At 39.0% G+C, this 26,615-nt stretch overlaps 1 protein-coding gene across 12 annotated transcripts in view; it reads right to left on the reverse strand.

The window, feature by feature from the left end:
- The window catches only part of ZBTB25 (zinc finger and BTB domain containing 25), a 43,581-nt gene that overhangs the window by 15,190 nt on the left and 1,776 nt on the right, over positions 1 to 26,615 (reverse strand). For 6 of the 12 annotated variants that reach the window (XM_021099918.1, XM_021099919.1, XM_021099921.1 and 3 more), the window contains exons 2-4: positions 16,755 to 16,934; positions 12,410 to 13,353; positions 6,488 to 6,521 (exon numbers count right to left, since the gene is read on the reverse strand). In XM_021099918.1, the coding sequence (XP_020955577.1) occupies positions 6,488 to 6,521; positions 12,410 to 13,353; positions 16,755 to 16,927 (1,151 nt within the window). In that variant the 5' untranslated portion in view covers positions 16,928 to 16,934. Of the gene's footprint in view, positions 1 to 5,530; positions 6,522 to 6,554; positions 13,354 to 16,754; positions 16,951 to 26,615 lie in introns of those variants that run through there. The other 6 variants (XM_021099922.1, XM_021099924.1, XM_021099923.1 and 3 more) reach the window with 5 other exon arrangements.

Here is a 26,615-nt window from a genome sequence, read left to right on the forward strand (position 1 = left end):
ATTCACTCTGATTTGTGAACAGGTGCAGAAAAAAGCCTGCATCATGTTACATATTTATAGTAGTTCTTTGTAAAAATGTTAAGTGGATGAGCTATTATGAAAGCAAAAGTTCCAATTTGTATTTCTCATTAAAATTAGTACTATATTACTGTGGATTAGATGTGAATATTTAAGAATACTCTGTAGAAAAAAAGGTTTCGACCTGAATTAACATATGTACTATTAATATAGAAATAAATGTTATCTTGGATCCTGTTTATTTATACAAATCTTTTAAGAGAAACGTGGCATAGTACATTCACTTCCTAAAACTATAAAGAGCACACCCGTGGAAGCTACTGAGTTAGAGCCACCAAAAGCTCTATTCTGCTGAGTGTTGGACAGACTTCATGATGACATGCCTCAAAGAGCCCACCTCCAACAAAGAGAAACACAAACATCTAGAACTTGAATTTCACCAACTAATTCTACCTAAAGGGCGATTCTGACTTTGATGCCATCTGTGAACCCAATGGAAGTACCCTTGTTTTTATCATCCCTTGCTATTCTCACTAGATGTCTTTTCAACATTATATTAACCTATGAATTGTTACCACTCTTTATGGTTTTCCAAACAACGAAGCAGCCTTGATGTGAAAATGCTTAAATTATTAAGATGGTGCCTGCTAAAGCTAGGTGCTTCAAAAGTTTTGTGTTTACTAAGATACAGATTTTCTTCCCTCAGTGTCGACAGCCCTGTTTTTTCTTAAGCACAGCCCAATGACAAGAACTAGGCTCTATGAAAGAGTGCTTTCCAACTCCTGGGACCAATTTAAAGCTGACAGTGTCTTAAAATCCTAAACCAAAACTTTGTCCTAAAGTAAAATGTCTTATTGATGTACAAATACTGCACACAAGGTATATAATACACTTTGCAGAAGTTAAACATTTTTATTAAATCACATTTTCCTAATTTAAGAGAAAAGCACTTAACCTTTTGCGACACTTGTCCTCCCTCACAGGCAGTTCTGCCCTTAATTCTTAAGTCTGGAATCTCCAATCCCTTTGTAAAGTATATAACTTTCTTTTTTTTTTCCCTTAAGCTAAGGAGGCTTTCCCTGGAGGCTAAGTTCCAGAGCTTAGGAAAGAGAGAGAGTGTGTGTGTGTGTGTGTGTGTGTGTGTGTGTGTGTGTGTACATGAGCACACTACACATTCACAGAAAATCCTCAGCAAACCTGGGCACAGGCACCATGAACAATTAAGGAAAACCAAGGTGAAGAGAGGATGGTGCGGTGCTCCTAGGCTGGAAAACTCCCAAACTTAAAGTTGTCTCTCTAAATTCCAACCTGTTACAACAACAGTGGTAGTGGTGTTCGGCAGTTTCTGCATATGAGCAAGGTAAGATGCACTTTCCCCAGTCTGGTTTGTGGCAAGACTCAAACAGGACCTGTGGCCTTATCCCGATCTTTATGATGGTGCAAGTATGGGGCAGGGAATAATACTCTCTTATACTTTTCACAGCTATACTTGTAGCCATATAAAAGCCAGGCCTGGAGTTCCCGTCATGGCGCAGTGGTTAACAAATCCAACTAGGAACCATGAGGTTGCAGGTTTGATCCCTGGCCTCGCTCAGTGGATTAAGGATCCGGCATTGCCATGAGCTGTGGTGTAGGTTGCAGACGTGGCTGGGATCCCACGTTGCTGTGGCTCTGGCGTAGGCCAGTGGCTGCAGCTCCGATTCGACCCTAGCCTGGGAACCTCCATATGCCTCAGGAGCAGCCCAAGAAATGGCAAAAAGACAAAAATAAAATAAAATAAAAGCCAGGCCTTTCAATTCTCTAGTCCTAGGTGATGGGTCGCACAGGATGACACGAAGGCAGCTGCAATCATTTGTACACTTGTGCTTAAACCTTTTATTCCCTAATCCCTATTTTGACATCTGTTCCTTCAGGTCACAGGAAGGTCTGCTCAGGTTGGCTACAAGTGGGTCTTTGGAACAAGTCCATGATCACGCACAGTCTGGAGTGATGCAGCTATAGGCATGCATGCATGAACCAATCAAATATCCTTATATATAAATAACAAAGCAGAGGTTTCATGGAGAATAGCCATTTGTGGCATAAAAACTAAGACTATCATTACAGGTCAATCAAAACTAGAGTATTTCTGTCCCCCTGATCAGACTGACTAGTTAGAACTGTCCTTGTACTCTGTGTAAGGCTGAGACGTACAGAATGCCAAAATAACTCGTCACTCACCACTCAATTCAGGTGAAAAAAATCAACCTGACTTTCTGATCTTTTATCCAATGTGCCACAAACAGCCTTAGCAGTAATTTTGCTGATTTCAGAATGAATTTCAGAATCATCTTTTTAGTTTTATGTATTTTCTCTATACCCTTAATGTCTGACTGATGTTTTTTCTGACCTATGGAAGAAGACTGAATGATCATCACTATAGTTCATTAAGCTCTAAGACTTTATATATTTATCTGGATGGTCTTAACCTTTTTTCAAATTAAGGTATAACTTACATACAGTAAGATCCACCCTAGTGCACAGTTCAACAAATTTTGACAAACATATATGCTGATTTCATTGTTCTTTATACCACCTGTGTATTTTAGTATAATTTCCTGACTGCATCAGTGAAAACTGCTACTTGCTGCAGAAATTCAAAGTAAGGGCTTCTTAAACTCAGCATTTAAACCAGGATAAGGTAAGGCAGGGCTGCACTGCACACCTGTGCAAACTACACAGCCCAATCCAGAAGCATGCATTGGGCGAGTGGCACCCCCTAGTGTTTATTGTGCATAATTTGCATGGCCCTACATGGAGGGTCTGAACATAAACTACCAGCTTGAGAGATCTGCAAAAGTGGTTAACAGTGAAACAGATGTTTAAAATTTTTTAAAAGGAGTCTTCCAACTTATATGCCTTTTCAGATGCTGTGACAGAAGAGGTCAAGAACCCCATAGCACAAACTGTGCACGTATGTGAAAGAAGAACAATGTTGGGAAATGAGACTAGTCCGGTAAAAAAAAAAATTGAGATTCATTCCACTGGACACTTTGGTTTGCATTTTAAACCCTTTTCTCTTACCTTTGCAAATATTATATCCCTTTTCTAAAGAACCACCATAGGTTCTTTAGATTTTCTTCGCTACAAAGCATTTAGTACAGATGCCAGTTACCAAAAACAATTTTTTTTTTTTTTTTAGTTATTTCTTGGGCCGCTCCCGCGGCATATGGAGGTTCCCAGGCTAGGGGTCAAATCGGAGCTGTAGCCACCGGCCTACACCAGAGCCACAGCAACGCGGGATCCGAGCTGCGTCTGCAACCTACACCACAGCTCACGGCAACGCCGGATCGTTAACCCACTGAGCAAGCGCAGGGACCGAACCCACGACCTCATGGTTCCTAGTCGGATTCGTTAACCACTGAGCCACGACAGGAACTCCCAACAATTTTTTTAGATACTTACCTACATATGGTTTGGACTAAATACCATATGGCTTCTACTTTAGAAAATGTGGCAGAGCTAAGTTCACAAGATCTCATTCTTCAAAGGCCTATTTGGTCCACAAAAATCTAATATGGACCTTCCTGAAATTCAGTGATAACACAGATCAGACAATGGGTAATGACTACAGTTGGTGAAGGACTCCTTCTCAGGCTTCCTTCCTGTACAAGCCTCTCCCCCAGTATCGAAGACAGCAAGGGTCAGTTCAGTTGGACAGAGAGGCCCTCCCAGAGCACTGCTATTCATTCAGATTTCTGACATAAAGGGACCCCAAGCTTTTCTAATAGCTTAAGTGAAGATATTTTACTTCCATTATCTTGATACAATATCACCAAGTTTTCTTCAATAAAAATTTCAACATTATATAAATACTGGAAGAAAATTTATCTGAGAGGAAACAGGTTCCGTCTCTAATGGCCAATCAGCTGTAAAATAAATTTAAGAGATGCACTTCGTGATGATGTACAAAGTCCTAGGATAGTATTAATGGTAGAATTGCAGGCAGAAATGATACAGGAAAAAAAAAAGAGTAGCCTGTATTCACTCAGTATTGGGAGACAGAAAAATTCTTAGAGAAGAGTTTAATAGAACTCTTCCACTAAAGGGAAAGTTTAAGGGAAACTCTGTTCTCTGCGCAGGGAATGGAACTGGTTGGAAGCAAGTGGGGGAAGAAAGGGATAAAGAACACCAGCTTAGAAAGTCAGTTGTTGAACCACAGTCAAAAGAGAAAGTAAATTCCAGAAAATAATTTACACGCCAACCTCACAGGTTGTGGATATGAAGAAACAAGGACATTTACTCAAATGTCCCTGGATTTATCTCTTGAGCAGGCAGAACACTGAAAACTGAGTTTGATGCCTGATTAGAAGAACAAATGTGATGGAGACTAAAATGCCAAGGCCTACTAGTAAAGACTGACAAGAATCCTCAGAAATGCTCAATGTAACAATCACACTAAATGTGATATTTTAAAAAGTTATCTGCTGCTATACATGTAAATTGGAAGCATCTTGATCTAAGGGGAATGTCAAGATATGAGTACCTAATATATTACGGAATTCCAGGGAGATTCTCTATAAAGTGAAGCAAGATCCAGGAGTAGCTAAGTGCTAAATAAATAGTGAATTAAACAAAGAGTGATGCCAAATTAATGTAAAATAGACTTTTAAAAGGTACAGTGGTGCCACCTTTTGGCCAGATTAAATATTTACACAAATCGCAACCTATGATCATATTTTAATTTCTGAGAACTTATTAGGGACACAGTTTAGTTCAAACTTTATATATAAAATAGATTTAAAACTGTCTTATTGCTTAATACATCTATGATTTTTAACAGTCACACTTTTTTTTTCTTTTTAGGGCTGCACCTGCGACATATGGAAATTCCCAGGCTAGGGGTCGTATTGGAGCTGCAGCTGCCTACCCATGTCACAGCCACAGCAATACCAGATCTGAGCCCACGCCTGCACCCTACACTATAGCTTGCAGCAACACCAGATCCTTAACTCACTGAGCCAGGCCAGGGATCAATCAAATCCTCATCCTCATAGATACTAATCGGGTTCTTAACCCACTGAACCATAACAGGAACTCCAATAATCACATTTTTATCTTTGAAAAGCTAGGATGAAAGAATACAAATAGAAATTTAATTCTGAACAAATACATCTAATATGCCATAAGAATAGTAGTAACTTCAAAATGACTGGGACAAAAACCCCCATTTTGGGGGGGCGGGTATCGTTTAGCTCTTGACAATCATCATAAGACTTTTAGAAGAGGATTAGTCGGGGAGTTCCCATCGTGGCGCAGCTGAAACGAATCCAACAAGGAACCATGAAGTTGCGGGTTCGATCCCTGGCCTTGCTCAGTGGGTTAAGGATCCAGCATTGCCATGAGCTGTGGTCTAGGTCACAGACACAGTTCAGATCTGCCGTTGCTGTGGCTGTGGCGTAGGCTGGCAGCTATAGCTGCAATTAGACCTCTAGCCTGGGAACCTCCATATACTGCGGGTACGGCCCTAAAAAGACAAAAAGGCAAAAAAAAAAAACAACAACAACAACAGGATTAATCTATCTCAGCACTACTGACATTTTGGCTTGGATAATTCTTTTGTGAGGCCTATCTTCTGCACTGTGACGATTAGCAGAATCCCTAGCCTCTCTACCCACTAGATGCCAATAGCAACCGTCCGCCTATCCTGACCTGGTTCTGACAGCTGGAAGCATCTCCACATTACCAAATGGCTCCAGGTGAGGGGGAATCACCCAGAGTGAAGGTTAACTTTAGGTGTTGACTTGACTGGGCCACAGGGTGCCTGGATATTCAATCAAACATTACTTTGGGTGTGTCTGTGAGGGAGTTTCTGGGTGAGATTAACCTCTGAATCAGTAGACTGAGTGAAGCAGATTACTCTCTCCAGTGTGAGTGGCCCTCATCCAATCAGTTGAAAGCCTGAATAGAACAAAAAGCCTGACCCTTCTGAGAGTAAGGGGAACTTCTGCCTATTAAGCTAGAGAGGACACTGGTCTTTTTCTGCCTTTGTGGTCTTAAACCACACCATGGGCTCTCCTGGGTCTCCAGGGTGCCCACTGCAGATCGTGGGACTTGGCCTCCATGTTTGCATGAGCCAATTCCTTATGATCCATCAACCTCTCCCTCTCCCCCCACTTACACACAAACACCCCCACAGGTTCTGTCTCTCTGGGGAGCCCCAACCTAAAACATCCTGGCTGAGAACTACTGTTGTAGATTGTGTCACTGGAGGAGATAGAAAATAAAAAGGGAAGAAAGAAAGGAGCAAAGCCGTAACCTTTTAGGAAATGACAAGATACTAGCCTTCTCTCCAGACATGGCAGTTGAAACACACTTGATTGGGACACTACTTTTCTATTAACACATGTTATGGTTGATAAGAATTGGACTCAGGGATGCATTTTTGCATTACACATCCAAAATGTTACCTGGCACAGATACTACTTACCTCAACACTAGGAAGACAACATTTGCAGACATTGCTGTAAAATAAGAACACACTCCATAAGCTGGGCTGATAAAGGTTTTCTTTATGATCAAGTCACATTAATTTATTTGTCATGATAAAATACATGAAATTCACTGTTTGAATTCCAAATGGAGGGTACAAAACTTTCTGGAAGAATGTTTCTGAAGCAAACTCACAACACATTAGGTGGAAAAGTTTACCATACAACATATTACTGATTTCAGTTTCCTGCATTTGCCATGTGTTAACTAGTACTTTGAAGATTTCTTCAGGGGGCCTTTTTTATTGTACAAGTTTTTGAAATCCAAGTTTCTTTGAAAGTATTTTAAGTTGACATTTAATTTCACCTGACTAAATGGCTCTATTTGGCACAAAACAGAAGAGATGATGGCAGTTAATGTCTACTGCACTGGAGCCACATCTACTAAGGAGTCAAGTGTGGCACAGATACACACTGAAGCACAAAGGATTCTTCCGGGTCTTAAAGACAAAAATCACACTTTGTAATTCCTTGTATTTAAGACATCTAGGTTTATGATTGTGTAATCTCACCAGTTTTCAAAAGTCCAACCATACAAACACAGAAGTACAGCAAAGAATAATAATTTACAGATTTCATTCTTAGGATTGAAAAATTAATTATAATAAAATACTATAGAGCTACATTTAGTTTAAAACATACAAAGATACAAGTTATATTTTGAAAACTCTTCACATGGTCTATTTTTACCTCAATTACTACAAAAAATGGATACTTCTCAAGGATCCAAGTTACAATATTCAGAATTTGCCTATGCAAATAAACATTAATGGAATTATACATTTTTCAGACTATATTTTCCCATAATTAATATGTATTTCCTTCAGTTTTAAGTGAAGCCTTTTCCAATACTGTTTTAATAGAATATAAAGAACATTATTGTCCCTGCTCCATTTCTTTTTAGATGACCTACATCAAAGAAATGAAAATTATATTTTCTCTATTGCTTCTGTTCCTTTACCTATATGTAAACAACATGTTTGGGAGAACTTTCAATAAAGTTTAAATTGGCAAGGCTTCATTCCCAATAATGCCAAAGAATTAATATCCTCCTTGCTAAAGGCTAAAGAGAAATACTGATGATTAAACTATGGTAGAACAGGAATTCCAGTAACACTGCTGTTTCTAGATGCTTCATTAAAAATAAGAATTCTGGAGTTCCTGTCGTGGCGCAGTGGTTAACGAATCTGACTAGGAACCATGAGGTTGCGGGTTCGATCCCTGCCCTTGCTCAGTGGGTTAAAGATCCGGCATTGCCGTGAGCTGTGATGTAGGTTGCAGACGTGGCTCGGATCCCGCGTTGCTGTGGCTCTGGCGTAGGCCAGTGGCTACAGCTCCGATAAACCCCTAGCCTGGGAACCTCCATATGCCACGGGAGTGGCCCCAAAAAATAGCAAAAAGACAAAAAAAAAAATAAGAATTCTGTCAATTAACTATTGAGTATTAAATAGTACATGATTTCCTCTAAGACATTCTAGAATTCCTGAGTTGGAATAATAAAATTAATATATTTAGCTACAGAAAAATGTAATATTCTTTATATGGTTGGTTTTTTATCAATATTACTGACAGAACTTAAGACAATCTTAATACAAATCCTCACAACACCCCTGTGAGGTAGGGATTGCTTACAGCCACTTTACAGATAGGAATTCAGAAAATCAGAGCAAGAAATCATAATTTCAAGAGATAAATCAAGAAATTTTGGTTTTCTTATAAGGCAGGTTACACTTATCAGATACTGAGTTCTGATGATATATGCTAACAAGGACAAATACTGAAACAGTCTGTTTTCCTCCAGAAAACAACTATATGTAGTGTCTAGTAAGAAGGGAAAATTCTAAACTGATCCAAAGGGGAAACATCTATTTAGTATTTGCCTGCTACATTAAGGTGCCCTTAGCATTTCCAGTTCTAGGTCATCATTATACAAACCATACTACATGGTTAAGATTATAGCTCCACTTTACAAAATGATAAAGTCAAAATGATGCAGTTTAGCCAGAATAACTTTTTCTTTTTCTTTTTTGCTTTTTAGGGCCACACCTATGGCATACGGAGGTTCCTATGTTAGGGGTCTAATTGGAGCTACAGCTGTCAGCCTACACCACAGCCACAGCAACATGGAACCCGAGCCACCTCTGCGACCTACACCACAGTTCACAGCAATGCTTGATCCTCAACCCACTGAACGAAGCCAGGGATCAAACCCACAACCTCATGGTTCCTAGTCAGATTCGTTTCCGCTGCACCACCACGGGAACTCCCAGAAGAACTTTTTTATACAAAGCAGATTTTCTTAGTGAGGAATCATGTCTTAAAAAAAAAAACCTCTGGGCACTGCATTAGTCATAAAACAGCTATTTACAAAATATGCCTACTTGAATGAAGGAAAAAAATAAAACCGGGGTCATTCTCTGCACCACTATTCACTAGCTCTCTGGAACCCGGGTTTAGGGATTTTTTTTCCCTATAAAATGGAGTAGTTGGAGTTCCTGTTGTGGCACAGTGGAAATGAATCTGACTAGGAACCATGAGGTTGTGGGTTGAATCCCTGGCCTCGCTCAGTGGGTTAAGGATCCATCATTGCTGTGAGCTGTGGTGTAGGCTGCAGACACGGCTGAGATCCTGCATTGCTATGGTTGTGTCGTAGGCCATCGGCTACAGCTCTGATTTAACCTCTAGCCTGGGAACCTCCATATGCCCCGGGTGCGGCCCTAAAAAGACAAAAAATAATAAAGTAAAATGGAGTAATCATCTTTCCACTTCCTAACACAGATAAAACGTTATGAGGATGAAGGAAAGAGTATTTGCTCTGAATTCCTAATATTAAAAGCAACTTTATAAATAAGAATACACCCAACAAAAGGAGATCCATTTTCTGCTTTAAGTTAATGTTTTCTATTACAGCCAATCAGCCACAAACCAGCTCTTGCCACATTCCGACTATGCCCTGAACTGCTCCCCTACCCTGCAATTCACATGCATACTTAATCCCACCCCTTAGCTATATATACTTTTTGTGTCAGGGACTAATGACTGAGCAACTAGGAAAGAATATAGAAGAGAAAAATTAGAAAAAATTTTATCTAAATAAGAAAACTAAAATTTTACTTGAAGAAAGCTAGGGAATATATCCAGAATGGCCTAAGATACATGAAATCAACATTAAAATTTGTGTTCAGCCTATGAAAGGAAATCTTTGAGAGCAGTATGAGTTTGAATAATTGCTTAAATGATTTAAGTATAATAAGACAGATGAAGTTCTGACCTCAAAGAGCAGTACATTTGTTTTAACTATTCCCAATACAACTGAGCCTAAATCAACAACTATTTAGATTTTGCTTTCAACACATGTCACTCCTGACCCCAGGAGGCTTCACTCTGTTGTCCAGGGCAGAAACTCAGTCACCTCAGGCAGTGCCCGTGGATTTTCTTCATTCAGTCCTTAATAAAAATGTGCCAATTCATAATTCACCTAAACCCACTGTTTACCCAGAGAAAACCTCTGTGCCCTTAAAATGAGCTGAATTTCTCTTTGAGCTCCCTCCTGACTGAACTCAGATGCTATTGAGAATTCCGATATCAGGAAATATCCTCTGAAGTGTTCAGTCAGGAAGGAGATCAAAGAGGTTTTATGCAGTTAAAATTCTAAGCTTCACACACCAAATGTATTAAATTTACTAAACTATTTGTGAGGCCTAGAATTTAACAGAGCAGCATACAAAAAGAGATGAGGCTGTTTTAAAACCTCTCTCTTTTGTTATTCTGAACTATCTAGTATTTGAAATTGAAAAACCTCAGAAAGAATTTAGGTCTGTCTTCTGTGGTGAAGTTTGACCAGCTGTATCCCAGCTACACAGAGCAGGAGAGTCTATCATTCGGTCCATCAATTTTAATTTTTCTGGAGTTTTAGCTTTTGTAAGTTTCACCATTATAAAAGGGAGTTAAATTGATTCACAGAGGGAAGGCTATCATGGATTTTAAACACAGTTCTAGGACACTGACTACATCGACTCTGCTGGTTTTATGGACAAGAAAAAGTTAAAACTATGCCACTGAAAAATTACCTTTTCAAGTGATTGTTAGAAAATTAATGTCAACTCAGGCAACCTATAAAATCTTCTGATACCGAGGGTAGAAAGATCATCTGTATTTTATCATTTTACTCATAAACTCATGTAAACCTCTGGTCATAAAAATCTCAATATTGCAGAGTTCCTGTCATGGCACAGCGAAAACGAATCCAACTAGAAACCATGAGGTTTTGGATTCGACCCATGACCTCACTCAGTGGGTTAGGAATCTGGCATTGTCGTGAGCTGTGGTGTAGGTTGCAGATGCGGCTTGGATCCTGGGTTGCTGTGGCTCTGGTGTAGGCCAGCAGCTCTAGCTCTGATTTGACCCCCTAGCCTGGGAACCTCCATATGCCACAGGTGCAGCCGTTAAAAAAAAAAAAAAAAAATATCAAATTGCTTGTGAGGTCCCTAAGAAAACACTCTAGATTAAGGTAACAAGACTGGGGTGTCAGTCAACAAAGATCTATCTAAATCTGTCTCTGACAAAGGGGCTTCTTGCTTATCTATGTGTATGTATCATTGTTTCTTTAAGTTTTTTTTGTATGTTTTACTCTTCTCTCTTTTAAATAAAATATTTTTACTGAAAATGAGGTATGCTCAATGTTAAAAAATAAATGAAGCCATGTAACCTGTTGCACAGCTAGTAAAAAGTAATTTAAAACTGTTCATGAGGGAGTTCCCTGGTAGTCCACTGGTTAGGACTTGCTCCTTTCACCACTGCAGCTCGGGTTCAGTCCTTGGTCTGGGGGCTAAGATGCAACATCAAGCTGCTACATGCCATGGCCAAAAACACTGAATAAACACAACTGCTCAGGATTTGGTATAGCTATGCCTTAAAACAAATGTTTTATACATTATAACATACAGTTATATATTAAAATAACTATTAATTTCCTATATGGCAGAAAATGTTTAAAAATAATCCTCACAGGGGCTTAATTCATGTGGAACATTAGCCAAAAGTGATAGTCTAGACTATTCCTTAAAAAAGATTTCACTTATTTCATATTCAATTTGATTTTTCCAGATTCTGCAACCTGGAAAATCTAGAAATTCTATAAATAACTATTTACTCTAAAGTTCCATATTTCTACATTAATTTCTGATTTCTAAATTTTTACTTATGAAAAGTACACAGCCCTAATTGAAGGTTTCATTTTAGTAGCTATGTATCAATATATCTTTCAATAAGAAGACTTAATATACACAACATTAAAACGATGGATAAATGGTAAAGAAAAAGTCAAAAGAATTTGAGGAGGAAAATAATTCGTGAATTAAAAAATGCAGGTAAGGCATTCCCATTGTGGCTCAGCAGGTTAAGAACCCGACTAGTCTCCATGAAGATGCAGGTTCAATCCCTGGCCTTGCTCAGTGGTTTAGGGATCTGGTGTTACTATGGCCTAGGTTGCAGAGGCGGCATGGATCTGGGGTTGCTGTGGCTGCGGCGTGGGCTGGCAGCTGCAGCTCCAACTTGACTAGTCTGGGAACTTCCATATGCTGCAGGTGAAGCCCTCCCTAAAAAAAAAGAAAAAAATGCATGTGAGTTCACTTTTTCAGAACTAATATAAAAATTCTGAAGAAACTGCTACTCAACTAGGATAGTGTCCACATTTTCTTGTGTGAGTTCTGACTCTAAGGCACAAGATGAGTCTAACTGTTCTTGTGACAAGCGAGAGCTTTTCAGGGGTATATCAGACCAACTGTCACAATATGGCTGAAATCTCTGGGCTAATAATGCATTACCAAACCTTTGGCATCGGTTATATCTGTAAGATTTACCTTTGTGTGTATACATATGTTCCAGCAACTGGCTCTTTCGGAGAAATTTATGACCACAGATGGTACAGCTGATTTTTCTTTTCCTTGAAAAAGAAAAATTACAGTTTAATTCTACTGGCTCTGTGTCTTTGGAGATCAAAGACACTTGACTGATCTGCAAAGGCTCTGTGGTACTCCGGCTTGAGTGGTCAGGCTGCTGCTCATTTTCCTTGACAATGAAGGAGCTGAGCCTACGGCACTCAAGAGCTTGGCTATTTTCATTAAGTGGATGCACTTCACCAAGGTCATTACTTTCCAGAATGGAAGCAGGGACACCAAATGGGAGGGATCCGGACACGTGGGTATGGAGATGATGTCTTAGATTACTACGAGAATCAAACCGTTCCCCACAGTAATGGCATAAGTGTATTTTGATACCGCTTTCAGTGAAAGTGGGGCCTGTCATCTCTGATGAGGGTGAGGGATGGCTCTGGGAGATCACAGATTCTGGATCACATCTCTCCTGCTTGATGGACACTGGGGGCTTCTGGTGCTCCTCCAAGGCCGGGGTGGCAGGATGGGCCCTCTGCTGGTCTGCAGTGCCATCATCCAGCCCAATTGCAAGAGAGAGCTGCAGCTGGGGATGGTCACCCTGGACAGCAGCTCTGTTTCCACTGTTATTAGAAGGAGCTTCCTTGACCTCCAGCCCTTGTTTGACAGCTGTTTTTTGGGTCGTTGAGATCTGAATGCCATATAAATTTGAGGACTGCACAGTCTCTGGTGAGAACACTTGATTCATTTCAGTTGCAATGTGAGAAAGGTAGTCGGCATGAAGAAATCGAATCCCTTCCTCCAAACGACCATGATCCACAATCTGTTTTGGCCCTTTCCCAGTGTACATAATGTGCAACAAATAGCTGAATATGTCAGGTTGGATGTCAGTTGGCTGTATTTTTATGCATTCACTGTTAAAAACAAAAAACAGACCCACACAGAATGAAACAACCCAGTTGGCCTTTTAGTTAACAGTATACAGTCTAGGGTAATTTCTCCCTAAGAAGTTCTAACTTAGCAATCTACTTTAATGAAACAGCAATAAAAGCTTAAACTTTGACTGTATGCCAGTTTTATGGCCTGGTAGCAAAACTTCATGTATTTAATCTACTGCCTAGAGTTAAGAAACACAGATAGTCTGATTAGTTCATCATTTAATTAGTGCCACCTAAGTGATATGCATTTATAGTAGGTGTCAGGAATAGGAAAATGATGACTAAAATAAGTACCCTGTTCTTAAGGAACAGTCTACTGGGTATATAACCCAAAGAACTGAAATACGGACTCAGATACCTATAGACCAATGTTCATCTTAAGGAGAAACAACTGGTGTCTATCAACAGATGAACAGATAAACAAAATATTGTATAACATGCGATGAAATGTTATCTGGCCATAAAAAGGGATGAAATTCTAATATAGTCTATAACATGGATGAACCTTGAAAACATACTGATTGAAATACCCAGACACAACAAAGTTTATATGATGCCACTTATAAGAAATATCTAGAACAGGCAAATTCATAGAGACAGAAAGTAGATTAGAGGTTACCAGGAGCTTGGGGGTGAGGAGAATGGGGAGTTATTATTTAATGGGTACAGTTTCTTGCGAGAGTAAAGAAAAGTTTTAGAAATAGATAATGGTGATGGTTGCACAACATTGTAAATGTGATTAATGCCACTAAATTGTAAAATTAAAAATAGTTAAAATGGGAAGTTCCTGTTGTGGCTCAGCAGTAACGGGCCCAGCTAGTATCCATGAGGACACTGGTTCAAGCCTTAACCTCACTCAGTGGGTTAAGGATCCAGCGTTGCCGTGAGCTGTGGTGTAGATCGCAGATGTGGTTCAGATCCTGCATTGCTATGGCTGTGGTGTAGGCTGGCAGCCGCAGCTCCAATTTGATCCCTGGCCAGGGAACTTCCATATGCCTCCGCGTGGCCCTAAAAAGCAAAACAAAACAAACAAACAAAAAATTAAAATGGAAAACTTTATGTTTATATGTATTTTACAATAATGAAAAATTTAAAAGGGTCTATTGGGATTGGTCCTTCTTAGATTTAAATTACACTAAGTTTATTTCGGCTTTCAAACTATACTAGTATATCTGCTCTAAATAACAAATGAATAGAGGTGTAACTTTGAAAAGCTTTAAATTAACCTCAAGCTCAATTTTCACATATGAATCTAGAATTCAGAAAATAGATGAGAATAACTGCCCAACAAGAAATCAGGAAACACCCTGCAAAATTAGGATCAAGACAACCTGAGGGAAACGTTGGATGACAGGGAACAATGGAATCAGTCAATGAACTTACTTACATTCCTTGAAGCAAAAGTCTGTGTCTATGCATCAGAAAGCACTGAATGTCACTATGCTGGCAATCCATTTCTTTAGTCCTGACATCTTAAGACTCCCTCTTGGGTTTCACACTTACCTCTGACCCCCTCACTGCCATGATTTGTGGCAGGTTTATTTATATATATATATATCAGCACAGAGCTTTGTTAACTGAGGATTTTTAATTGCTCAACAGAGATACCACAAAGCAGACCTGCCACCTTTGTATGTCCTGGGTTTAGTTTAGCACGGTGTCTGTTACACAGCATGTGCTTAAGAGCTGAACCAACTCACAGCTCTTGGATGAGACTTATGTGAAGGCAGTGTTTCTAATTTAGCTTCTACACAATCTCAAGTCAGAAAGGAAACTTTTTCTTTTTTTTTTTTTTTTTTTTTTTTTTTGCTTTTTAGGGCTACATTCATGGCGTATGGAGGTTCCCAGGCTAGGGGTCTAATCAGAGCTACAGCTGCTGGCCCATGCCACAGCCACAGCAATGCCAGATCCGAGCCGGGTCTTCGACCTACCCCACAGCTCATGGCAATGCCAGGTCCTTAACCCACTGAGTGAGGCCAGGGATAGAACCCACAACCTCATGGTTCCTAGTCTGATTCATTTCCACTGCGCCACAATGGGAACTCCCAGAGGAAACTCTTTTGTGTGGCCGAAAAAGGTACCCATGACCTGTCCTCTCCGACAAACTCCTCCCCTTTATGTCATATATTCTAATCATTCTGATCTACTCCATTTTCTGAATGTGCTAGCCTGGTTCATATCTGTTCATATCTTCTTTTCCATGCATTTTTTTTCCTCTTCCTGCAACGTACCATTCTACATTCCTCTACAGCATCTGAAAAACTAAACTCCTCTTGCTCCTTCAAGATCCAGAGCCTCTCTAAAGCCTGTTCTGACCTTCTCAAAAGGCTGCTGACAATCCACTCTACCTTGTACAGGACTTCTATTATAGACATAAGTAATCATTAATAGTAGCAGCTAACAGTGCAAAGCTCTGTTCTAAGCATTTTAATATTATTAATGCATTTACTCTTCTCAACACCATGGGGTAAGTATACTATTCTGGTGTTTTACAGAGAAGGAAACAGGCACAGAGAGATCAATGATACTGCAATTATTTTCTTTACATACATTATCTCTCTCTTAGACTATAAACTTCTTGAGAGCAGGGAGCATAACTTGTTACTGGGGTCTACCCCAGTAGCTGACCTTAAAGTACTCAATAAACAGTTAAACGAATGAATAATTAAATTAAAATAATTGAGGCTAAACTCCTAATTATTTCACGTAAGTTCGTTTGAAAAAACAAAGAGTGTCCTATCACTTTTAACTGGGGATGTATTAAAGCTATTCTTCACTAAGAGCTCAGAATCTGAATACCACTTTATGGCCCTCTCCCTAGATACCTATCATGTGGGGTAATTGAAATTCAAAATAACTTGTTGGAAAAAAATTGGAAACAAATAATCTTTGAACTATAATATGGAATATAAGGTGGGTAGAGTTAAGACACTAAAACCTTGTTATGCAAGTGTTATGGGACAGAAATCAAAAACTTAGTGATTAAAAGCACAGATTTACATTTGAGTTTATTGGCTGCCTAATCCTGGATGGACAAGTTACTTAACAACTCAGTTACAGTCTCCTTTTCTCTAAAACAGTATGGGTAACAGTAGAATTTACATTAGGTAAACACTTAATGTTTGTATTTGAAGGAATAAGCTTTCAAACTTTAGTTGTTTTTAAATTTTAGCTATTATTGTTTTCATTCTTATCTTCCTCCATGGATCCTACACACTGAGCTTAATTAAAGATGTGTAAAAATATATATATACATAAATTTTTATTATTTCCTAAGATGATCCCTTAACAAAGAATCCCCAAAACGATGTTATAATAAGGTTTAACTATATCACAGTATTAAAAAATTCTTCTGATTTATAAAAGCACATCCTTACCTTGTTTGGTGAATAAATATCATCTTAAAATAGTTAGAAAAAGCAGCAAGCACTGCTCTGTGGGCTTTGAAGTAGACATCTCCAATAGCAACGGTGCAATCACACAGAAAACCAAATTCTCGTTGCATGTTTAGCTGCTGCAGAAGGACAAGGCTATGGCTAGCTGTGTCCATTGTGGCTCTAAGAAAAAGAAAGACTATTTTAAAAATAAAACCGGCTAGGAATTCCCGTCGTGGCACAGTGGTTAACGAATCTGACTAGGAACCATGAGGTTGCGGGTTCGATCCCTGCCCTTGCTCATTTGGTTAAGGATCTGGCGTTGCCGTTAGCTGTGGTGTAGGTTGCAGATGCGGCTCGGATCCTGCGTTGCTGTGGCTCTGACGTAGGCTGGCAGCTACAGCTCCAATTAGACCCCTAGCCTGGGAACTTCCCATATGCCGCGGGAGCGGCCCAAGAAATGGCAAAAAGACAAAAAAAAAAAAAAATTAAAAATAAATAAATAAAACTGACTATGGTTCACACAAACCTACAGAGTACAAGGAGACCTAAATTTAAATGAAATTATTCAACGTTTTCAAAACTGTTCATTTTACCCCAAACCTAGCTAACATTAAATATCCCATCATGACAACCGACATCACCCCTGCTGAAATGATAAAATGTGGCCTTTTTAAAATCTGGTAAGAGGGTAGCTTGGTAAGGGTGACAAAGATGTGAAAGGAAGCCTGTCCTTTGCTATCTACATGACTACAATGTTTCTAGTCCTGTTTCCTCACTGGAAAAATGGGAATGAGGTACTTATCCTTGCCTCAGAGCCAAATGAGATAAGTTATGTGAAAAGCATCTTGTAATGGAAACTGCTATTCAAGTGTTAGCTATAAATGTTAATAACGTTATACTGTGTCCTGGCTGGGCTACGGCTGTGTTTACTCCTTAGGAATCCTGTGTGCTCAGGAGACGCTGGCCTCCTAACTACCATACAATATTTGGGAAACTGATCAGTCACAGGAAGTCCAGGAGCCCTTAAGTAGATGTCAAACCACATCCCCAGATTCTTATGGGGCTTGGAGCCCCAGAGGAAAAAAAACCTAAGCCCTGATCTTAACTGGACTCAAGACACATATAAGCATGGAGGTTTCCAAAGAAGCAGAAGATGGGACCACTGGTCTCAGGGGATGAAAATCACACACATGGAAGAACATGCAAAAGAATTCTGGCAGAGAAGCCAACTGTGAGCAACAAGACATACATGAGCACCCTGGGTGAGGGAGGGAGAAGGTATGATATTGTTTTGCATGTTTTAAAATGTTATATATTCAAACATAATAGTTTCCTCTACTGTTCTCCCAAGTAAAAAAACAAGGCTCATATCCTTTACTGTCTCATTTTAAACACCTTTAGGCAGCAATAAGAAATAAAATAACAGAACCTACAGAGACTTGAGTCTATCCTCTAAGAATAGAAACAAAAACCCAAGTTGTGGGTTCCAAATGGCCATTTAACCAAAAGTCATTATTTATTGTATTTAGCACATTTCCTTGATTCTAAAATACCACTAATCTATGAGATTAAAAAACTAAAATAAAACTGGAGATTTTAACATGCAAAAACATGTCTTACAGTCAATAAAATGGTTCAAATTGAAGTATTTAAATGTCTTACAAATTCTTGCCAAAAAAATCCTCTCAGATCATAAACATTTTCAGTTATATATATATATGTGTGTGTGTATATATATATAGTGCATTAGTATAATGAACTATTGAACCATGTGGAAATGAAAATACACTAAAAAGCCACATATACAAAGATCTGTGGTTAATGGTCTATGAATAACAGTTAAATCCACTCATCGAACGAATATTTTTTGAAGAGAAATCTAATAAAGAAAAAATATTTGAAAGCACACATTATACAAGGCATGGAGCAGAGAAAAATCACAATGATACTACAATCAAGAAGATTATAGGCTAATAGGGGAGATAAAACATAAAACTTAGTAATTATGACATGAAGTAAAAATGGTTAAGTGCCATAAGAGCAGTCAGAGAACATGCTATGAGTAGGTGTGGGGAAGGGATGGGGGTGGGGGTAAATAACAGCAAACCCAATGAAAACTAAGCCATTTGAACTGGATTTAGATGAATAAGTAGAAGGTAAACACAGCACTCAAGGAAAAAAAAAAAATCGGGAGTTCCCGTCGTAGCTCAGTGGCTAACGAATCCGACTAGGAACCATGAGGTTGCAAGTTTGGTCCTTGGCCTTGCTCAGTGGGTTAAGGACCTGACGTTGCCATGAGCTGTGATGTAGGTTGCAGACACGGCTGGGATCCCGCGTTGCTGTGGCTCTGGTGCAGGCTGATGGCTACGGCTCAGATTAGACCCCTAGCCTGGGAACCTCCATATGCCGTGGGAGCAGCCCTAGAAAAGGCAAAAAGACAAAAAAAAAAAAAAAAGCCGGAATAAATAAAATTGCAGGGAGGGGTGTGAATACATAGATTACTAAAGTTTTCTATTTGGCATAGAAAAAAATCAAGGGAATAACCCGAGATAGAGGTCAGCTCACAGAAGGTACTGAATGTAAAACTAAAAGGTACTCCAGGGAGTTCCCATCATGGCTCAGAGGAAATGAATCTGACTAGCATCCATGAGGATGCAGGTTCAACCCCCAGCCTTGCTCAGTGGGTTAAGGATCCAGCGCTGCTATGAGCTGTGGTGTAGGTTGCAGACGAAGCTTGGATCCCATGTGGCCATGGCTATGGTATAGGCCAGAGGACCCTTAGCCTGGGAACCTCCATATGCCTCGGATTCGGCCCTAAAAAGAAAAAAAAAAAAATGAAATAAAAACTAAAAGGTACTCCAGTTGTGTTTGAAATGGAGAACTGTATTAAGATGTTTTCATTGGGAAGCAGAATAAACAGCACAGCAGTTAAAGCTTGGACTCTGGAATCAGACAGCTTGGATTAAAATTCCAGTTGTCACTCATTCATTTATTTATTTGTTTATTTATTTTTAGGGCCACACCCAGAGCATGTGGAAGTTCCCAGGATGGGGGTCAAATAGGCACTACAGCCACAGGCCGATGCCACGGCCACAGCAACAAGGGACCCAAGCCTCGTCTGTGATTTACACTGCAGCTCAGGGCAACACCAGATCCTTGACCCACTGAGAGAGGCCAAAGATGGAACATGCATCCTCACGGATACTAGTTGGTTTTGCTACCACTGAGCCATGACAGGAACTCCCCAGTTCTGCCATGTAGATGTTTGATGTTGACATGGTACTTAACTCTCTGGACCTCAGTTTCACTTATAAAATATGGATAATTACAGTATTTACCTCACAGGTCATTATGAGGATTTAATAAGATAATGTATGTAAGCACTTAGATATAGTGCGGGCACATAGTAAGTGCTCAATAAATATCAGTTATCATCATCACCATCATTAGGCCTGGAAATCAGGAATACTCTAGAAGCAACAAATATAGAAGATCAGCAAGGAAAAGGCAGCAAGAAGCCTTCTGCAATATCCAAATTATGGGAACGAAGAAAGGAATAAAAGTAGATACACCAGATGTAGAACTGACAAGATCTGGCAGCTGACTGAACGTGTCAGCCACAGAGAAGATGAAGTCAAAGGTGAGTTTCAGAATTCCAGCTTGGGTAACTAGAATTCATTCATTTCTTTGGGTCCTATTTGCAGAGTAACTGCCATGCGCTAGGTGTTAATGTAAAGGCAACGCTGCAGACTGCCATAGGGGAGGCATTGAAACTAGCTTAGTTAGAGAGTAGTTTCCTTTTGGACACAATGAGTTTGAGGTGTCCACTCTAGGACAACGGAGTAGAAAAGTTTAGTTACCAATGGCAACAAGAGGCAGCACTGGAGAGGGGGGTCCTCTGAAATAATAAGAATGAAGTCACCAGGAGTAGATGGGACCATGAGTGAAAGAAGAGAAAAAAAAAAAAAAAAAAAAAACTAAGAATGAATCCTTGAAAAACAAGAACAGATAAAACTAGACAGAAAAAGAGAAATAAAATATATTGTCACTGAGGGAGGTAAAAAAAAAAGGCAAGATCCTTGGTAGGAGGAGGTGGCTGCAAAGAAACATGGGGATGAGGCCTACTGCAAATACCCCCAAGAGTACTGACCAAGAGGTTTCTGGTGACCTCTGACAACAGTGTGGAAAAGCAGCAAGAGCGAAATACCTGAATGCAGGAGGATGTTCGAGAAGAGACCATAAAGGGTAGGTACAGATAGAACAGGACACTAAGGGAGCCGCAGATGGAAGACTTTCAGGCTGAAGAGGGGAGGAATCTCTTGAAGCCAGAAGGAATGCAATCAAACGTATAAAGTGTAGCAGTCAGTCATGGAGAAAAAAGGAATCTCTTACTTTGATAGTGAAGAGGAAATGGCTGAGGGGAGGGGAGAGAATTTGAGAATTCTCTTAGATGACACTGATTTAGCAACTATGAAATCAACCCTAAAAACAAAAGAAAAGAAAAATCAGTCTATATGCAGAGGGAAGAATGAGTTTAGGCCTTGAAAGAAATCTATTAATCTACAGTGCTTGGTAGATTGAAGTTGAAAGAGAACTGTCACACACAACAATTCTTCTTTCTGCTTCAGATGTGATCATTTCTATTGACCTATCTTCAAGTTTACCGTTATTCATAATCTGTTAACCCATTTTTTAATTTCAGATATATATTCAGGTCTAAAATTTTCATCTCATCCCTTCTTAGTTTCCATTTCTCTGGTGAGATTTCCAATCTGTTCGCATATTACAACCTTATTTTGCTTTACACCCTTGAACACAGTTACAGTAGCTGCTTAAATCAACCTCTGGGTCATCTTGGGGTCAATCTCCATTAACTAGGTTGATAGTTTCCCATTTCTTCACATGTCTAGTCATTTTGGATAATATCCTAGACATTGTGCTTACTACAGTAAAAACTCTAGGTCCTATAATATTTTTCCAAAGAGTATTTACTTTTTTTTTTTTTTTTTTTTGCAAATTAACTAGGCTAAACTTAAACTCCAAGTTCTGCCTCCCTATGGTTCGGTTTTTTAAATGTCAGGTGTGTGGTTTGGAGACTGCTCAACACACATATATGCCTAGGGTTGGCAAGAGATCCAAGCTGAGTTTATACATAGGATTTTCCTCCTTACTTTCTACCTGTGTGGTCACTCTGAACTCTGTCCTCTTTTCTTCAAGCAAGATGACAGATTATCACAGTTTCAGCCATCCCCTCATGACTCCAACAGGGCCCTTCTGTCAGGCTAAAAGCCATAAAAATGGAAAATTATTCACAGCTGTTCCCTTATTCCAAGTGTAGACCTCACTCCAGTTTCTGCTTATTTTTTGTCATTCCTGAGTGCCATCTGGTTGTTTTTAATTTTTTTTTCAAGTTTATAGTTTTTATCTGCAGAATTTTCCTGATAGGAACTACTCAGCAAATACTTTTTATCTGCAGCATTTTCCTGATAGGAACTACTCAGCTGTTACAGCTCTTACCCTCTATCAGCAGTTCTAAAAAGTTTTGGTCTCAAGATCCATTTACACTCTTAAGAAAACTATTAAGGGCTATATATTTATGCGAGTTATATTTATCAATATTTACCATATTCAGAATTAAGGAGTGAGAAATTTTTTAATTTTAATATATTTGAAATAACAATAAACTGTTTATATTTATATTAGTAATACATTTATTCTAAAAAAACAACTTTTTTTTTTTTGCTTTTTAGGGCCACACTTGCACCATATGGAGGTTCCCAGGCTAGGGGTCAAATCAGAGCTGCAGCTGCTGGCCTACACCACAGCCACAGCAACGCAGGATCCGAGCTGTGTCTGTGACCTACACCACAGCTCATGGCAATGCCAGATCCCTAACCTACTGAGCGAGGGCAGGGATCGAACCCACAACCTCATGGTTCCTAGTCAGATTCGTTTCAACTGCACCACGATAGGAACTCCCACTATTTTAAAAAGTGAGGGCAGCATTGTTTTATGTTTTACAATCCTCTTTAATACCTGGCTCTAAAAAATACAGCTGGGTTCTTTTCTCTGCTTCTACAGTCAATATGGTGCCACATGTTGTTTTGGTTCAAAAGTATTAAGAGAATTTGGTCTTGGCAAAAGGAGATACTTGTAAACCCACTGAAAGGGTTTTAGGAAACTTCAAGGTGTCCTTCAACCAAACTTTGAGGACTTCTACCCTACACTATCTTTTTTTGATCCTATGAGGTAGTAAAGCAAATACTGTATTATTTCCATATTAAAGTTAAGAAACCATAGGCTCAGGAGGCAGGAAAGGTACCCAAAGTCAGACAACTAGCTATTAACGCCCCTTTTTCAAAATCCCCATCTAGAACTTTCAACATATATACTGATGGCAGATTTTGCAAATATATTGAATCAAACAATGGGGTAAATGTTCCAAGTTAATAAAATGAAAACAAACTCAGATCTGTTATTTTAAAAAGTCATATATATAACAAATTCACCCAAACTTGTTTGCATATTAGACCTTTCATGTTTTAAGGCAGCACAACCAGATTTTACACCATGTTAATAGAGCCAATCCATCACAAAGTTATTCAGAACATTTTCTTTCTTTTTTTTTTTTGGCCGTGCCTGAGGCATGTGGGAGTTTCTAGGACAGGGAATGAACCCATACCACAGCAGTGACCCAAACTGCTGCAGTAACAATGCGAGATCCTTAATTCACTGCACGACAAGAAAACTCCTGGAACATTTCTAATATAACTTATTTTGCAAATTATTACCTGGGCTTTTTATATAGCCTTTGCTCATCATTTTTTGACCATGCATTTTATTTTCTCTAGTATAAGGAATTGCCAAAGTTTCCTATATATACAGAAAAATCTTAGAAGTTACTTTGTAGAAACTTAAAATGTGAGAGAAAGAGATTGCAGGAAAATAATCTATCATTGTATTTATAAATACTATAGCCAAATTTAACAGTGCTACATCTTAAAATGCTTTATGTTATCAAAGTGGTATTTATATTATAAGATTTACCAGATTGCAATAACTCTGGATTAGCTTAAACCAAGTACACTAGAACAGCTTTATACCAGTATCTACACTTGTTTAATTCAAAGTTAGCTTGATATTCAGCATCTTTGATTTTTAATTTATTTTTAAACATCTGTTACATTAGAGTACATTACTGGACACTCAGATCTATCACAGCCAGAGCGATGTTCTATAATACGACAGCTTTTCATTCTCACGGCCTATAAGAAACTGTAATAAAAGAAGTGACAAAAGGAATAAGGCATCTGGAAAACGGTCCTAGATATTTTCTTTGTGGTTCCCACCACTGTGACTTTATTATTAATTATCGTTAAGACATGGAGACAGCAAAGTTGGCTGAGGAATGTGTACAACTTTCTTGAGATACTTACTCATGGCTATAAATACAAAGGTAGAAGCAGAAGTATTCAAAGCACCACTTAAAGATATTATACAACAATTTTAACTTTTTAATGGCACATTCACATGATTGTGGAGGTGTAACATTTTACAACCAAGAGAAAGAATGTTTGCAGAAATCATTTTATACTGAAATAGCATCTCTAACTGCTGATGAAGTCCTACTTCAGGCTAACCCAAACAGAACTGCAGAGGGTTAGGCACAGAGCCTTTTTAAGTCCCTCAGGTGATTCTAACACAATGCCTCAATTAAGAACCACTGCCTGTAAATCAACTATAATGGAAAAAAAAATCATTTAAAAAAGGAACCACTGCATTAGAGGAACAAGGGACCAAGGAAACCCAAGAAACTATTTCACACTCTAAAATTACAGAGAAAAAGAAGAAATTTCACAAGAAGTGCTCAAAATGTGGGAATTATACTTGTTACATTAAATAAACAAAAATCAACAATTGTAAATCTAATTTTAACCTTAAAGTAAAAATTTAGTCAGATGGGGGAACAGAAATTACTCTCAAACTAGTAGGGTAGGTAGGTACTCGGGGCAGACGAGAAACACACTATCTTCAGAGTTCATTTTAAAAAGTACTTTGTAAAAAGAGGTATATTTGCTCTCTCATACACTATTATACCGATTTTCATAATGTCTGAAAATTATATGGAAATTCCAGATCTGAAAATTATTGTTCGAGGAAAAATCTATAGTAACTCTAGGCATCTGCTTGTGAAAATCACTGAGAACAGAAGAGGAGAGGGTAAAAGGCAGACGTGGTACATGACACAGGAAGAGCAGTTACGTTCTAGAAACCTTTAACGGAACAGGGAAACGTTAGTCTGGGGCCTCCTGCCTGTTGGCAGACACAGCTAGCCAATTACATCTCTACCCCCATCTAACCAACATGTGGGATGCCTGATAAAGCCGCAACACCAGGCAAACAAGAATGCTAGCGCTGGAGAGTGCAAACTGCCATTGGACCTTAAAAAAAATCAGAACCCAGTAAGGAAAAGGAAAAGATTCTTCTTAGTCCATTAAGAAAATAAAGACTGCACTTCTGAAAGAAAAAAATAAGCTACTCACAAGATGGGAGAAAGTTGGCTAACAACAATGCTAGTACAGACCTAGAATACAGTACAAACAAAAATGATTATAACTTCTGAATATAGGTGAACCAATACTTCCTTTGCCATGGAATGTTCCACAAACACGTTATCCACATGGGCTAATGAGACCCTTTGCATAAAGTGCCTAGAGTTTTTCAGAAGGAACAAAAAGTCATTATATGACTGAGCTGTAACCAGGAAAGAAATGAATTAAAATTTTTTCAAAAACAACTAACATAACACTCTAAATACTTTTTCTCCAGGTAAGGTTAAAAAAGAAAGAAAAAAATTCCTGCTAGCAAAGGGAAAGCAGAAGTGCTAATAAATTCAGCCAATAATCCTGAAACCTATGTTTGCTTCAAGCCCTTTCTTTTTTCTCCACTCTCTCTGAGCAAGTTCAAATAGCAATCTTTTTTATCCTAGAAGAAATACTGTTCTAGTTATTATCAATAGCTACTACTATAAAAAGTGAATCTATGTGTAAGGCCTTGTGCTAAATACTTATGTACATTATTTCTTTTAATCCTCACCATGACTTTAAGTATTATTTTTATTTCCATTTCACAGATGAGGAAAAACCTAAGCTTAGGACACACAACTGGCAAATAAAGTAGGGATCTAAAGCTACGTCTGATTCTATAGCCTGTGCTGGTAACTATAAACTGGAACAGCATTTTTCTTAACATTCTTCTCTCAAGAGACTGAAATTCATGTGCAATTTAGAATAAATAAGCAGAAAGGGGGCACAGGAAGTGGTACAGAAGTACTTTATAATTTATCAAGATAAGAGCACCTGCACTGTTTTTTGAGACTAAAAAAAAAAAACCAAAAACCAAAACCTGCAATACTATAACCCCCCCAACTCTTTTCTGGCCCTGGCCCTGTTATCACTAAAATGGACAAGTTTTCTTTAACAAGATGGTCAAGCACCACCTACGGACCATAGTAAATAAATCACTTTGGTTCAGTGGTGGGGAGGGCATTATGCAACACTTCCCAGCACAGCCCTAGCCAGGATAATTTATGGCCAAGGCACTTGGGCCCCTCCTCCCCAGCTAGACAGCCTGGCTCCTTCGCATTCCCCTCAGGAGATAGGGTGGAAGCATAAGCTCCACTTTCTAACGCATAGAGGGCAGCTGAAAGTCCTGCTCAGCCTCTCTGGGCAACCACAGGCGCCAATAAATCAGCCACAGGCGATTCTCTCATTCCCTTCCTGGCTTGAAATGGTAGCAAGACCTAATGCAAAAGAGCACTGACCGGACTTGAGAGATAAAGTGATCTAGGCTTGAATTCTA

The sequence above is a fragment of the Sus scrofa genome, chromosome 7 (genome assembly GCF_000003025.6).
Source record: "Sus scrofa isolate TJ Tabasco breed Duroc chromosome 7, Sscrofa11.1, whole genome shotgun sequence".
Classification (NCBI taxonomy): Eukaryota; Metazoa; Chordata; class Mammalia; order Artiodactyla; family Suidae; genus Sus; species Sus scrofa.